Source organism: Coloeus monedula (genome assembly GCF_965178545.1).
Source record: "Coloeus monedula genome assembly, chromosome: 17".
Classification (NCBI taxonomy): Eukaryota; Metazoa; Chordata; class Aves; order Passeriformes; family Corvidae; genus Coloeus; species Coloeus monedula.
The window spans coordinates 13,589,088-13,605,048 of NC_138797.1; the positions used below are offsets into that span (position 1 = coordinate 13,589,088).

The 15,961-nt window shown below is 39.2% G+C and overlaps 1 protein-coding gene across 1 annotated transcript; it reads left to right on the forward strand.

Moving 5' to 3' along the window:
• Positions 1 to 4,010: 4,010 nt before the first annotated feature.
• On the forward strand, positions 4,011 to 14,081 carry CTCFL (CCCTC-binding factor like; the record flags this gene model as incomplete). Its single annotated transcript, XM_082292998.1, has 9 exons — positions 4,011 to 4,151; positions 5,168 to 5,420; positions 6,981 to 7,151; positions 7,832 to 7,965; positions 9,521 to 9,641; positions 10,894 to 11,043; positions 11,710 to 11,870; positions 12,657 to 12,777; positions 13,897 to 14,081. The coding sequence occupies 9 exons, from the start codon at positions 4,011 to 4,013 to the stop codon at positions 14,079 to 14,081; spliced, it is 1,437 nt and encodes a 478-aa protein (XP_082149124.1).
• Positions 14,082 to 15,961: the final 1,880 nt, after the last annotated feature.

Here is a 15,961-nt window from a genome sequence, read left to right on the forward strand (position 1 = left end):
CAGAGGTCTGGAGGAAAAAACCAAAAAATTAATAATATTCTTCTTTCCAAGTGATCAAACTATGTATTTTCTCCTGAGAATATTCCAGGCCAGTACTGAAGCACTGACTTAATTCTGAATCTGCAAGATTCAGTTGCTTAGAACAGCATCAAAAAGAACGTAAATTTTTATCACGCTCATTAGCTGATGTGCTTTCTTTTTTTTTCTTTTTAATTAAGCTTTTTGGTGGTCTCTGAAGAAATGCTTCATATTTGTGAAAGTGGGACACCAAAGGAACAAGGAGCACCAGAAAATACAGCAAAAAGATTTCAACCATTTAGTGACAGCTTCCAAGGCCTGAGCAACATTTAAAGGAGCCAGATGAATTAGAAGATTGTAGAAGTATCTTCACTTTCTCTGAAGCAGGTGACGGTGTGAAGGAGGTTATCTGGTGCTGTCGTTATTAAGAGGAGCAATATCTCACTGCAAAAGAGGTGCTGAAGGTAGTGATTGTCCCTGGGGTAAGAGCAAAGGGAAGGTGGGCATGTTTGCAGCCCAGTGCTAAGGCACACACACCACTGACAGGTGCAGTGTGAACACGACACATACTTGGAAACAAAAGTGAGATATTGGTGGAAAGTGAAAATGGAAAACTTTCCAGATGCCAGGTGGAAAATGATATTAAAGCTGTCAAAATAAGTCACAACAAAGACTGGGTTTTCTCGTAGACTAACAGGAGTCATGTTCTGGAGAAGAGGGAAGGTTTCAACTACAAGGCGGAGTGTCATAAATGAAACAATTATGAGCATTGGAGGTTAAATTTGAACCCATTCGTTTTGGGGTTTTTTGCTTTGGTCTTTTTCTGTTTTTTTATCTTTTTCTCTTTTAAGTGCACTGTGGCATTCCTGATTTACTCTGCATCTTGTGGACAGGTCAAAAATGTGTAAATAAATCCCACTGTCATTGCTTCACATAGTTATCTATTCTGGGCCTAATTCCAAGCCCAGTTAAACTGATGGCAATCCTTCCATTGGCATCAAAGGACTGCAGTTTAGAACCTGTGATGGAGGTGCAAAGCATCACCAAAGAGGCTGGATAAACAGCCTCTGCAGTCATCCAAAGTGAGTTTCTGAAACGCAGTAAGGGAAGCAAACCTTGAACTAATTTGAGGTCAAATATGCTTTATGCACATGATAATGGAGCTTTTAAAAAAGTCAGCTCCACCTAGCATGTGTTAAACATCTTCAATATTATAAAAGATATTATTCAGATTTAAGACTGACAATTTGAACAGATAACCCAGTGTTTTACTTCTCAAAAAAATCAGATGCACTGTTTATACTTGGGTGGAAAACTGCAGATCAGAACAAAGTTTGCTGTGTTTCCTTAGTGCAGGACAGAATTTACTCGGCTGATTGAGGATTTTAGTTGTCCATGTATTGCCTTTCAGGCACTGGTAGATTCTTATCAGCAATTTATCTGCAATTTTGTGGCTGAATCTTGTTTCTTTATGTAACGTTACTTTAGCACAAGAAAATGTGCCTACATTACATTCCTTATGCTCCTTATAAAATACTCCTAGCAAACAATAATTCATATTGAACATTTACTCCCCAAAGTGTAATTATGACTTAAAATATAAAATGGCTCTCTATTCTTTTTGTGAGAGACTTTTCATGCAGGCTGTTGATGTGTTAGAAAGAACCAGACTCCCAGTGGAGTGGGTAGAAGCTTGATTGCAGCTAGAGATAGACGATGCAGCAGCAGTAACCGGAGACTGCACACACAACACACCACAACGGCCATTATGGAGCTGTTAACCTCTAGTGTGTCAAAACCTACTCAGAAACTGGTTGAATTCATAGATTGCTGATCCAAGTGGTTCCTTTAAATTCAGCAAAAAATGAACTGAAGGGCTATTCTGCGTTCGAGTTATAAATCCTTGGAAATATCGGTTAATAGTGGAAATAATGACAGACCTTTACTGTAGCTGCATGGATGGTGCTGGTATTAATAATGCAGAAGTGCAAGGCAGGACAGCTCTCAGAAGCTGATAACTGTTGAAGTGCAGAAAACCTCATTAAAACAACCTAAAGGATGGTGGATTATTATAACAACTTCTTTCCTACAGTGCCCTTCAACTATCATAATTGCACAGTATATGTAGCAACTTGAAAAGATTCAGAAATATGTAAGAAATAAAATCTCTGGCCAGAGTTACTGGCAGCCTAATTATGTGAATATATTGTGTACTCTGCATCCTGTTCTTTAGTTTTGAGAGCCTACGGATTCGTGAATGATGAATAATGTGGTGTCTAACCAAAATATCAGCCCTAAGTTGCTGGAATACATATCCAACCTAAATAATTGCCTTGGATTTGTGTTGATTCCAAGCAGTAGAATAGTTATGACTAACTTGCAGTTGTTAAATGTAAACATTTTGTATTATTTTTGTGTTTAAGATTTTACAGAACTGTGGACAGGAGTTGTTAAGGGTGTTTATGGGATTTTTGGTCGCTGTTTCTGAGGATAAGGTGCAATAATCACACCTCATGTGAGGGTACTGCTCGAAGGCCAGTGGTGTGGGCTGCTGTTTGTGCTATGGGTATTTCACAAGTGCCAGTTTTACTGGGTTACTTCCACCGACAAGGAAAGCCACCCCCTGGTTTGGGGCTTTGATTAGTGTTCAGTAATTCAGTTTAGCAGGATCTGGACCACACTGGGCTGCAGTCCGTGTGCAATGTACTGTACCCTGCAATGCACTGAGCTAATATTTAGAGGTAAAGCTCCAAATCTGTCCTCTGCACCAGCGTATAATAGAGTATTCAAAGTGGATTTTATAAAATGTTTGATGGTTGGAAATTACTAGTCTAGAAGAGTACACAAGATTAAACGTTAAGTCGCTCAAATTGTGCAAGTTTACCTCAAAGACATTTTCACAATGCCTTTGAAAAAGTCTTTCAGCTTGTTCTCATTGAATAACCAATCCTGGCCTAAGGTACAGTGTAACGATGCTTCTACATCGCTCCACTGCCTCTGCAAAGCCACTTGAGACAATTTTGTACAACACTTCTGTGGCGGCAGCATCAGGTGGCCCTTCACCAGCACTCCAGCGTAGGGCTCCCGGCTGGAGGCTTTCCGTCGCAGAAATGTGGCAAGTGCTTCAGATATTTTGCAAGTGGAGAAACCAAATGAGCTCAGCCCCGTGGTCTTCAGCCAAGTGGGAGCAGAAGGTTAAGGGCCTACAATTAAGGCCAAGAGATCTTCGTCTTCATTCAGAGGGTGAGAAAACGGCAGCTGCTCTGACAGGACTTGCCGTGCGCGGGGATCAAGGAGCACCGGGCACCCCGTGCACTGGGAGGGAAACCTCTGCAGGTTCGGGGCTTTGTGTTTCATAAGGAAATAACAGGTGAGAAGCAGCTGTTCCCCACAAGATGCTCCCCACGAGTGGGCTCCCACTCCAGCCGCTGCTGAGGGAGCGGCACAGGGAGGCAGAGGGCAGCCATGCCGACGTGCACGGCAGGGCATTGAGCCCCTTCCCTGCCACCTCCCCTCGAGGGGCAGCCCGGGCGCAATGGCCCCGGCCCACCCGGCCCAACAGCCTGGCGGACCCAGCTCCCCGCGGGGGAACCGCCCGCAGTGGCCGAGAGGGACCCCGGCCGAGGAGCGCTGAGGGGGAGAGGCCGGGCAGCGTGCGGGGTTCGGGGCTGCGGGGCGAGGCAGGGCCGGGGCTGGTTTGCCCTCGTGTTTAACCTCGAACAGGCTCGCTCAGCAGCGTGCGCGGCCTCAGGGCTGCAGGAAAACCAGGGCCGGCAGCGGAAACGGTGGCTGAGCGAAGCCGGTGACCGCAGGGCGGGCGGGACACGCGTCCGCCGGAGTGGGCCCCGTCTCCTGAGAAGGGTGAAAGACACCGACCCCACACTCGGTGTGCGTGAAGGGGAGCCTGCAGCGGAGGGAACCTGCAGCGGAGGGAGCCTGCAGTGGCCCCGCCGGGGCTGGGCCGGGCCGTGGCGCACAGCCCGCCCCCGGGCATGGCTGTGACCCTGCGGGAGGGCATCTGCGTCTTCTATGACTTAGAGCTGGCGCAGATCCGTATTTTGCAAGAAGAAGGGCAGGAAGAGAGTTCAGAAAACAAAGCGACAGAGAAACCACCAGACACGCTCCTGATGGAGGTACAAGTTCTGGATAAGGTGAAAGTAGAGACATGTTCGTTGTTCGCTGTTAGCTTGTACGGTCGCACCGATTTGGTTCTGTCTTAAGTATTAGTCAGTATTATTGTTTCTAAATTGCTGAGCTTAAGTATCTAGTCCGTAGTACATCCTTTTACAATTTCATCTCATTTTAAAAGGACAAACTACAAGTTTAGGCTTTCTAGAGTCAGAGGATATTCTGAGTTGGAAGAGACCCAGATTATCGAGATGATATTTAAGTGTTGAAATTCAGACCAGTTTTAAATTCAGTTCACCAGTTTCGTACTATTTGGTTGGACAGCCTCAATCTCTTAAGTGGCCTCATGCAATTTCCCTTCTTAATTGAATTAGTTCAATACTGCAGTAGTTGTTAAAGCTGGGTGTGTAATACAGTCCCATTTGAAATGAATTTTATTAAGAAAGGATATGCAAACGTTGTTATTTGTTCTGTACTAGCTATTATATTGGTTTTACAATAAAATACTATTTTTTTCGTATAAAATTCATGCACCACTAGATAATTTCTGAGGTAGGTCATACTTAAGTTTAGCTAATACAAGAAGTATCACAACCTGGTTAATTGCTATATGACAAAGAAGGCATTACAATTAGTCTGCTGAAATCTGAAATTTGTTAAAAAACAGAGCATACTTCCCATTTTCTTTTAAAAGGTTGATGTACTGATATGAAATTTTAACATTTTCTTTAAAAAAATAAAGGTACAGGTTTCTGTGTTCTTAGTGCTGTAATCTTAAAATGATGCTCTGAAATTTAGATAAAATCTTGAAGAGGTAGGGCACAATTTTAGTAATTGTTCACTTACCAGTTAGGCTGCTGTATGGTAAATGCAAATATTTTGTTGCAGTTTTGTCCATCACATGTAAGACTGAAAATCAGATTGAATTGATAGCTTGCATTTTGTTGACTGCTCAGTTGATTTGCCACTACTGACTGCCTTTGATTGAGAAAGTTGTAAAACATATTCTTTTTTAAAATAGATTGACAGAGATAATGATGCCATTGCATTTGAAAATAACATCCAGCAACTGAGCCCATCTGCAGAGGGGGAAGGAAAGGAAGTTTTTTCCACTGTTGGGGAAACAAAGAGTCAGAGCTGCAGAGGGGGTGATGATTTGTCAGAGTTACTCAGTGAAAGTAAAGAGCAGGATTATCCAACTGCACCAGAACAAAGAGTTGTAAGAAATCTCAAGAATCTAAAATTTGTGGCTTGTGCTCCACATCAGGAAAAAGGTAAAAAGTTAATAATCTTTGTAGTTCATTTTTAGTTAAGGCATGTTAAGTGAGATTTTGAACTGAGGTTGAAATTTTACATTAAATACTCACAGTGGTAGTTGTTAAATTTAGATTAGGTTAAGTCTTAACATTCTGTGGAAATTTGGAAGAAGAAATAATACCTTCCAGCCCTAAGTGCTTGAAGACCTTGTTCAGGCTGATGTCATCTGCCTTGTGTTCAGGAGAGACATTTTGGATGGCATTTAGAAATTAAGGGTCTTTTGAGCAGTGTGTGGCATTTGAAACCTCCAGGGAGATTTCAAAGTTAATATTGTATAAATGCCTTTGAATAAACCTAGTAATTTATTTAATCTCTTGATTCACTCATTCAGCTTCAAAAATGTGCATGTTTGAAGGTTTATGGTTGAGCTTAGAGTGGCTCCACGTTGCCAGGCCAGGGTGGTGGGCAAGTATCGGTCAATACCTGTCAGCAAAGCCTTTTCCAGAACCTAAATAAAAGTAACAGGAAATGGCTGATTTAAGATGTTAAAAACCTAAAAGTATGGTACAGAAGTTAAGGACTGACTCAGAAGGGAACAGATAAGCATCTGTTTCCCTAGAAACTGTGTGTGTGTACTGTAAAAATGGGATGACATCAATGATGTTGAGTCTGTAAATGTGTGTTGTATCTGGAAGTTAAGGTATTTTGGCCAAGGTTCTCTATGGATACCGTACAAATTGTTAACGTCCCCTGTTTTAGTTACAGCCTTTATAGGAAGCACATTTGAGCAGTTTTAACAAAGCTAACAATGTTCCTTTGTGTGGGCGTGAATCCACAATGAATAAATGACAATAAAGTGGTTTTGTTTGCTGTTACTGAAGTGAAGTGTTATCTGCACATCTCTGTGTGGTATAAAGCATTGTAAAAAATGCATTTTGGTCTCAGCATGAAAATCATTACAGAGAGCACACTTGGGAGCAGGGACAACTGTTCTGGAACGACTCTTCAAATATGACGTATTTGCCATTTCACAGTTTCAAATCTTCTTCATAACTGAAAATGTTGCACATTCATTACTGTTGTGCTACCAACTTTATTCTATGACTTCTTAAAATAACTGATTTTTTCCCCTCAAATTCAACCAGTAATTTTAAAAAGGCTTTTACATCATGATTTTTTTATATGCACTTTGCAGATTCAGGAGCACCAGAAAGCTCCTGGGAACAGCTTAACCTGCCATTTCTAAATCTTTGAATAAACTTACTTAGTGCTAATTACACAGTTGTTATCAAGAAGTTTGTTGCAAAGGTTGTAAGTCTTGATGATGGTATCAAGAGAGGAAGTCTCATCCTGTCTTGGAGGTGGCAGCTAGGGTGGGAGTTAGGCTTCCTGTAATTAGGTTCTAAACTGTTTCACTAACAAATAACACAATTTTGGGAGCAAATCACTTAAGTCTTAATGAAGTCCTTTGATGTAGAAATTTGAAATAGTTTTACCTTTAGAAATTGGTAATATTTTTTGAAAACTAGTCATTATCTTGTGGCATGTACAGTGTAAATCTGTCTTTGTTCCAGCAGGAGAAAAAGAATGTTTCAACTGTTTTTTCTGTACATTCACCTCAGTCAAATTATCAAGTCTTAGGCGTCATTTGAAAACCCATTCAGATGAGAAACGTCACGTGTGTCACCTCTGCCCGAAGGCCTTCCGTACAGCAACTCTGCTGCATAACCACGTGAACACACACACAGGTACCTGGTGCTTGAAAATACTTCATGTTCCGTACTGTCTTCAAAATTGAATTAACAGTCAAGTGACTTTGCCTCGGAGCTGTGTTCTGTGATCATTTTATGCTCAGAAATTCCTCTGATTTTCTTTGGCGTTCCACACTGAAAAGACGTGGTCTGTAGTTGGAAACTCTCTGTGTGGGTATTCGTTTATTTTGTTTAGTACCATTCTAACAGTTCTTGTCAGCTGAACAGTGACTTCAGTTGTGCTTCATTCCTATGTGCAGAATAGAATTTTCTGTGATGTTTTCATTTTCCTGTATAAATACATGAAGCAAAATGATAAACTGTATTTATTATAAACTTATTGTGTGCATCTATGTGGAAGGAATTCTTCTCTGTGAGGGTGGTGAGGCCCTGGCACAGGTTGCCCAGAGAAGCTGTGGATGCCCCATCCCTGGAAGTTCCAGGTTGGACAGAGCTTGGAGCAACCTGGGATAGTGGAAGGTGTCGCTGCCCGTGGCAAGGGGTAGAACAAAATGAACTTTAAGGTCCCTTCCAACCCAAATCATTCTATGATTTATTGTATATAAAAAGTCAGAATATCAGAAAAGGTTCTATTAAAAAATTCTACATGTTGTTTTAAGGCAGACAGATCACATTGCTGTGTTTTTAAATAAAATTCTAATGGTGTATTCTTGCAGGGAACAAACCCCATAAATGCAGTGAGTGTGACAGAGCATTTGTGACCCGGGGGGAGCTTTCACGACACAGGAGGTACAAACACACTTTAGAGAAGCCTTTCAAGTGCACAATATGTGAATACTCCAGTGTTGAAGTAAGTACAACCTTACTGAATCTTTTGGGAGGGTTTGGAGGCTTTCATGTGCCAAGATTTTAATATACACAGAATTTTTGCCCAGATTTTTAATCTTGAGAAGTCCAGGCTCTGCTGATCTCCTTGGACACGCTGATGGATTGTGTTTATGTGTTATGTTGCTGCAGTGTTACTGCAAGGTGGCTGATGGCGACAACTTTGTGGTGCCATGAATTTCATTTCATTTGTGTGCACATCTTTTCATCCCCATCACCCTGAAGAGAAGGAACAAGTAACCTGAATTTCTGGAACCCTCATTTGGTCCATGTAGTGATATTTGCAAATGTGTTGCTCCAAATTAATATTCATACAGTTATCTAGGGGTTTTTAACTAGTTGCATTTTAAGAGCATTTTCTTTTTTGTGACGCTAAAATTGCTGCTAGACTTTTTGGTCCTACACAAGCATTCTTGGTCCTCATTTACACTACATTCCATGTACTGTAGGACAATACCAGCTAATGTCTAAAATGAAGCTCATATATTATGTTTGTACACTTGATGATGTTTGGGGTTTTTTCCAGGATTGGAATTTTCTTAATCAAGAGATAAAAACCTTAGAGTCTGCTTAAGGGTGCACTTCAAAATTGCAATTGAATTGGGTACACAGGCTTTCAGAAATGCACCTGTGATTGAATCACTGCCACAGTTTAGTGGATGTTCAATATCTGAATTTGTGCTGTGTCCAGATCTAAAGCTGTAAGCAAGCCTGAACTTTATTCCATGCACCTTATCTTAATAATTAGATTTTGGATAGCTTGCATCTTAAAAAACTGTGACAGCTGATATCAAATTACCCTGTTCTTTCCCTTGTTTCAATAAGGAGCTATTCAGCATTCGCTGCTGTTACAGAACTCTCATTCCTGTAAGCTTTACTTGAATGAAAAAGCTGAACGAGCTCTCTAGTACTTCTATGCAAATTTGACTTTTGGTAGCAAAGGTTGGCAGTCATGTTTAATATTATTTAAGTGAATCAAGGTGTAGATTTGAAGGAATCTAGCAGTGAATTCAATAATTGTGTTTATAAATGGAGGAACTGAACATGGGGTAACTCCTGATCACATACCTGCAGTATTTATGTAATACATATCAGAAAAATAGTATTAAAAAAGTAGAATTGAATTAAACTTTGCAATGAAAGTGATTCATTGGGACTTGAAGGTGAATAGACTCTGGATAATGAGTTAGGTCTTTCATTTATTTTCCTGAGTGTTTTCAAAGAATTGTATGGTTTGTATATCCAAGTAGCCTGACAGTAGTAAGTATCCTCTTTTTAAAATTCTATCTTTTATGTTTCTATCATAAAATCTCCCATTTTGCTAATGAGGACATTAAACATGGAAGTAAGATATACTGGGAAAAGGGTGCAGAAGTGTCCTAAAACCACAGCAGGCTGATTGTGCAGGAAAAAACCATGGAGTGCTAATTCTGGGATTCATGCAATGCTTTAAATTGCAGTAGGTAAACGTATCTCTAGTGTAGATGTTACTTTAGAAAATCTCTTTATTTTTATCTGAGGCCAGCAAAATGAGACGCCACGTTCGTTCGCACACGGGAGAGCGGCCCTACCCCTGTGACCTGTGCAGCTATGCAAGCAAAGATGCCTATAAACTGAAAAGGCACATGTTAACTCACACAGGTAAGATTCTGGGGTAATGATCAAGGGCCTCAGCTGCTTAATATTCATAGGATTTCATTTCGGCCTCAAAATTAGCCCTTTTTTTATTTCTGATTTTGAGTAAAAACACACCCAAAAAACATGTTCTCTTTCAGTGTTCTGGATTTGGCTGTTGGAAGCCCAGCAGTGCTAGTAGTTAGTCTTGCTATTCCTCCTAAACCTCTTTTATATTAGAAAAATATTTCTTTTTCTGTGGATCAAGTTATCACTTCTATTTATCAATTACTTGATTTTACATGGAGATGTAGCTGACGAGAGATTTTTAAATATCTGTTCAGAACATGGATATTGTTGTGACCCCAGACTGCCAGCAACTAATTTGGTCAACAAAGAATTAAATTGCTTGAATGTTGAAAGCAGTGTGTTCCTGTCATAGCTCTGTAACAAGCGAGTAATCTCAGAGGGCAGTGGGTATCAATCCTATACTTCAGGGTTTAACTTGGTTCAATTATGATATGTAATTTGTGCTCTGATTAATGTTTTAGGTTGAATCAGAGTGTGACAGCGTGGTTTGAATCAAATTTTCCAAATATCTCCACTTGTCATGCATTGGTTCACATCTTGAGACTGTTTGGTGCAATTAAACTGACATTTTTTCATGAGAGTCAACCACAAGAGTCCAACTGGAAGAGTTCAAGAGTGTTACCCACTAGTGGCAAGGACTTCTTCCACAGAACCAGTCTGGAGTTGGTTCAAAGCTGTGCCAGTTGCCAGTGTTGATGTAATTTTTAATGATAGTCACACCTGATGTGGCTTTTTGAGGAAGAAAAGCAAGAAAATAATTTCCTAATTTCTCTCCCCACCATTATCAATGGCTGGTGGTGTATCACTCTTATCATGGTGGTCTACAGCTGTTGGCTTCCTCTCCTTGCATATTTGAGGATAATTCTGCATTTTTGTACATGAAGTATTCAAGGAAGAGTAGATAACAGTTAAAATAATTCCTGATTAATAGTTTAGAATTATATGTGTGGCTTTATACTTCATCAGTTTGACTTGTGGAGTCAGGAAAGCCAAGATTTTGTGTTGCAATCAGTTATGTAGACTTCTGGAAGCTTGTTTGGCCTTTTGTGCACTGTCAACTAATACTAACTTTTGGATCGTCTGGGAACTGTTGCTGTCAGAACATGGATGTTGAGTTCTGTGGGAATTTGCATTTGTATCAAATAAGTAGAGTTTCTAAGCATATGTTCTTTTAATTTTGTTTTAATAGGTGAAAAACACTATGAATGTTACGTTTGCCAAGCCAGATTCACTCAAAGGGGTACCATGAAAATCCACATGTTACAGAAGCATGGAGAAAATGTGCCAAAACACCAGTGTCCACATTGTAGTACCTGTCTTTCCCGAAAAAGTGATTTGGGTGAGTTGAAAGGAAAACACTGAAAATAAAATGTGAAGATAAGTAGAGGTGAAATCTCTAATTTTCACAAAGTTTCACCAAAGACATTATATATGGCTTCGTATTGTCACAGAATATTTTACGTAAAATGTATTCGTAGTTTTACAGGTAAGTTCCTCCTGCAAGGAGATGTGGTGACATCTTGTGGTTGATGTTTTAATTTGTTTAAAATGCAAAGTAGGAAAGATTTAGCTTTTTCTTTTTTTTTTTTATTTGCTTGATACCTGTGGCACTGTGACCTTCTGTTTTTTCAGAAGTGTTGGAAGCAATAGAGCTGACCAGTAACAACAAAACCTATATAAAATTTCAAGTTTCCAGAAATACATGAAAAAACTGTATTAAAACTGGAAAGTTTTTGAGTGTTTGATTTGTTAAATTATTTCCACTGAAATCAATCAGTTGAGGGCTTATAACTGCTTGATTTCTTTGGGAAGTTACAACATCTTGCTGCAACTTTAGTTTAATCTTAAACTAATTTGTCTGTTTTACCCCTGCTGCAGAGAGCAGAGAAGGTTCTTTTGTGTTTTCCTCTACAAGATTAGCAGTATTCAGGGCCATGCACGGCTCAATTCTTGTTCAAAACTGTGGAAATAAAAACTTGAATGAATTGTTTTGATAACTGTCCAGGTGTGCACCTGAGGAATCTGCATTCCTACATGGAAGAGGCAGTGAAATGCAGGGACTGTGAAGCAGCTTTCCACGAGCGCTACGCTTTCCTTCAGCACAGGAAGACTCACAGGAATGAGAAAAGATTCAAATGTGCTCAGTGCAGCTGCACATGTAACCAGGTATTTCAGTTCCCTGAGAAAAGACTGATTCCTCTGGTGATGGTGTTGCCAGGTACAGTTGGCTTTGGGGTTATGTTTACCTTAAGAAAATAAAAACTTTTGTGACTGCAGTCCAACTGAAATAGTGCAGTGGTGCTTATTTCCAGGGTAAGTCCTTCACAAATAAACACTGAAATTGAAATGCTGGAAAGATGAGTCTATCTTCTTGATAAATCTTTTGTGCATGGGCTGCTTAGAAGTATAAAGTATGAGCAATCACTTTCAGGGATGTTGTGATACAGAACAAAACATAGTATTTGAGCCTGGAATGTGATTTTCAGCAGTGATGCAGAGTAAATTCAGTCTGAACTAAAAAATTTATTTTAAAGAGTAGTTTTAGGATAGCTAGGACCTGTTCAGCAAGGAAATTAAGAAATTATTTTTCACTTCAAAACCATATACAGTGAGAACATTCTCTCATTTTGGGTTAACTGTGCCCACTTTAAAGTAAACGTGGCCCTTTTTCCACATACAGATTTTACATGTAAAACTTTATTTGCTTATCCAGGAACCAGAAAATGGTAACTTTTATTTTATACCCACCAAATGGCAATGTTCTTTTAAAGCAGAATTTTAATAGATATTCTGGAAAATCTTCAGGAGTTTTGTGGAAGTTGTTAACTAAGTCAGTCTTCCAGTTAGTGTTCCAAAATTTGTCTCTCAGAACTGTATTTGCTTTGTGTGTGTTAAATTGCTTACATAGATTAATATTTGATTGATACATTTTTTTCTTCATTATGCTGACAGAGTAATATGTGTAAGCATGCTGAAAACTGTGGATTGGTGAGGGCAAAAACTGCTACACCCAGAAAAAGAAGCAAAGGCAAAAATAAAATCCATGAGAACCCAAAGTGTGTTAAGCCAGAAGGTAATCAGTAACTAAGTCAGAATTTAATCATGTAAATTAGAATCAAGACTAAAAGGCTAAGGCAGTGAATCTTCCCTGCTGCTTAATTACTGTTTCACAGTGAAGCTAATAATGGAAGAATACTTCAGAATAGGCTTTATTGTATGTCAGAAATTTTTGTCATGTGAGTTGGGTCATTGCACAGGTACCATCTTGGGCTGTTCCCTGCTCCTGCAAATGAGTTCCTAAACTCCCTTCTTAGCAATGCTTTCAGGTGGTTTTTGTGGAGTGAGAGACAAGAATGGCAATACACCTTAGGCCTAGATGTCCCTCAACCTCACCTTTTGGTGTATCAGGTTGTGTCTGCACTGAGAGAAAATTTGACATGGCGAGAAGAAGAACTGTTGGAACTTCTCTGAATCTAATGAATATATATCAGCAGCTGAGTTTACATTAGCATTGACACTTCTGTTTTCACTGGTGAGGCTGTAATGGTATGGTTAGAGAGAAGTGTTACAGCTGCAGTGTTTATGTTTTTTCAGTAATTAGATTTTGCTGTTTATTAATGTTTTCCTACATGCAAACAATTCCTTTTGATTTCTTGTAAATACCTTCATCTGAAAGCTTGATTTTCTAGAGCTGTGAGAATGTATCTTCAGATGTTGTTCATGCAAATATTCAGTTCATTAATTGACTCACACAAAACCTAAAAATTTCTATGCTGTTTCAGAAGGTTTTTCCCCAAAGTTGACATTTGCAAATATTTATATATCACTGTCCACTTCTTGCACAACTTGAAGGGGCCTGTGGGATCCTCAGTGTGGCTTTGCAGATGATGACTTGTGAGACTGGGGCTGTTGCTAATAATTAAAAAAGGATGCATATGATAATTAAATTTCTAGTTAAATAATGCTTCATTTTCCTCTGATGAGAATACCACACTCAGTAACATGGCTTGTAATGTAATAGTCAACAAAAGATACATTGATTCCCCAAGTGAAGTGTAAGATAAAAGATGTGCTGTAGTTACATATTGGTAGCATTTTCTCCACTAGATTAAACTACATACTCGTTAAATTTATTGAAATATTTACTTGTCTTTCTGGTTAATCATCCCAGTATTTAATTTTCTTTTCAAAGTTGCCCTGAAATCATTCCAAGATGACTCTACTGTGAGAAATGAACATTGTGCCAGTGAGATTGTTCCTGTTTTAGATGGGACAGAAACAGCAGCTCCGAGGGAACACAAAACAGAAGCAGCTCATGAAGTGGATTCTCAAGGACAAATAATGCACAAACAGACTGGTCTTCCTTGTTCTCAGTAGTTGTAACTGAACAGTTCAAAGTGTGGAACTACCTCCAGTTAGAAAGGTAGAAAAGGTGCTGGTTGGAAGCTGTTGAAGCCTTTCCCTGCTCGTGTTTCTTCCTGCTGCAGTTTCTACTGTGCAGCCTAAGTACCATTGCAAAGTGTGAAAATTAGAGGGGACCTTCAGCTGGTTTCTTACATACATGTAGTAACAGAATGGGAGAAAACAGCTCATTTCAGGGTCATTTATTAAAGAATGGGTAGGTTTTTTCACCTTGCATTCATTTTTTTCCAGCTTTACTCACAGAATTGCAGACTGATCTGAGGCAAATTTATCCCTCAGTATCACTGAGAGCTGCCTGAATTTTGGTGTTTTTCAGTGTTTATGCTTGGCTGAGGTGAACACATGACAGACAATGATTTGTTTTAATGCAAGAAAACATTTACTAAATCTCCTTTCTACAAACACTTTCGTTTCCAATAGAATTCATGATGCAGTAGAATGTGTGACACAAATTTCTGAAAAAGCACTGTTTTTTATGCCTCATACTATTGGTAATCAGAAACTAATTTTTTGTCTGAATTTTTATCATCTCAGTTAGCTGGGCAGACAGAGCTGCATGACAAATATGAAGCAGGAACAGGGTGTCAGAGAAGTGTGGATGAACCCCACATTCTGGGAATGCAGAACCCTTTGTGACCTTAAGCTGACTGTTTTTTGAATGCAGGTGGGATCTCTTTTGTTTATCCCTCCTTTAAAACAGCTTTGCAAGTGTTCCATGTAAGTTTGTGATCCTCGGTTTAGCACCAGATCCAAACCACACCCACAACTTTGATTTTAATTAGCTCTTCAATAAAGCACAATTGCATTATTTACGAAAGTTCATGTTTATAGTAGACTTAAAAATCAAAAAAATTTAACTGACAAATACAATTCTCTAACGTTCCTTAGGTTATAAGAACTACTGGGTTTAACTCAATAATTACTAGAGTCATTACAGTAAGTACTATTAATTTTTATGATTCATTACAATGATCACAATTGCCATTTATGCACTACTCACACATTTTTTTTGTCATTTATAATTAATACTTGGAAACGTGCTCATAAAATCTTAAATACTTTTAAAATATTCATCTTTAATGCTGCTATTCTTACGTTACATTTAATTATAAATAAGCCCAGCATAACTAACAAATATTAATAATATTAGGTCATGTAACAAGTAAATTTAATTGAAATGTCAAGCCCTCATCCCAACTTCAAGATTAACATCTGTGTTTAGCTTTGTTATGGAATTTGACCAGTATTAAATGGTTTGGGTTTGCACGTTGGGCAAGCTGTGGTTGCTGGTTCTGCTGATGTGGTCAGGGGCAGAGAATTCCTGTGCTGTGCACTCCAGGTGAGCTGAAGTCTGACAGCAACTGCAACTTTAAACTTGTTTTACTTTGAATAGCGTGTTAAAAATGAAACCTAGTTAGTTTATTAAAATAACAGCTTTATCTTATAATTGGTAGTGTCTACATGCCTGTTCTAGGATAACTTCTTTAATTCAGCTGCTGTTCCGTGACCCAAGCCAGTGCCAGGAGCTTTAGCTGCCACACAGTGTCCCCAGTATCTCTGTGCTCATGGTGAGCAGATAAGGAAGAATGTTGGTATTAGCAGGAGATAATTGCTGTTTACAGCAAATAATCCATTTGTAGAGACCACACCAAAGGCCTCATTGAGACCTTCATCAATCAGCTCAGTCAAACACATGAACAGGAATTACAATTTGGTAATAGAAACCTTGTCCAGTTTTGTAGCAAACCTGAGAAGTCAGAGGGCTTGAATTCGTCGAAATTCCTCGTTGGTTTTGTCTCTCCATTACAGAGCTGTTACTTGAGTGTTTATAAATG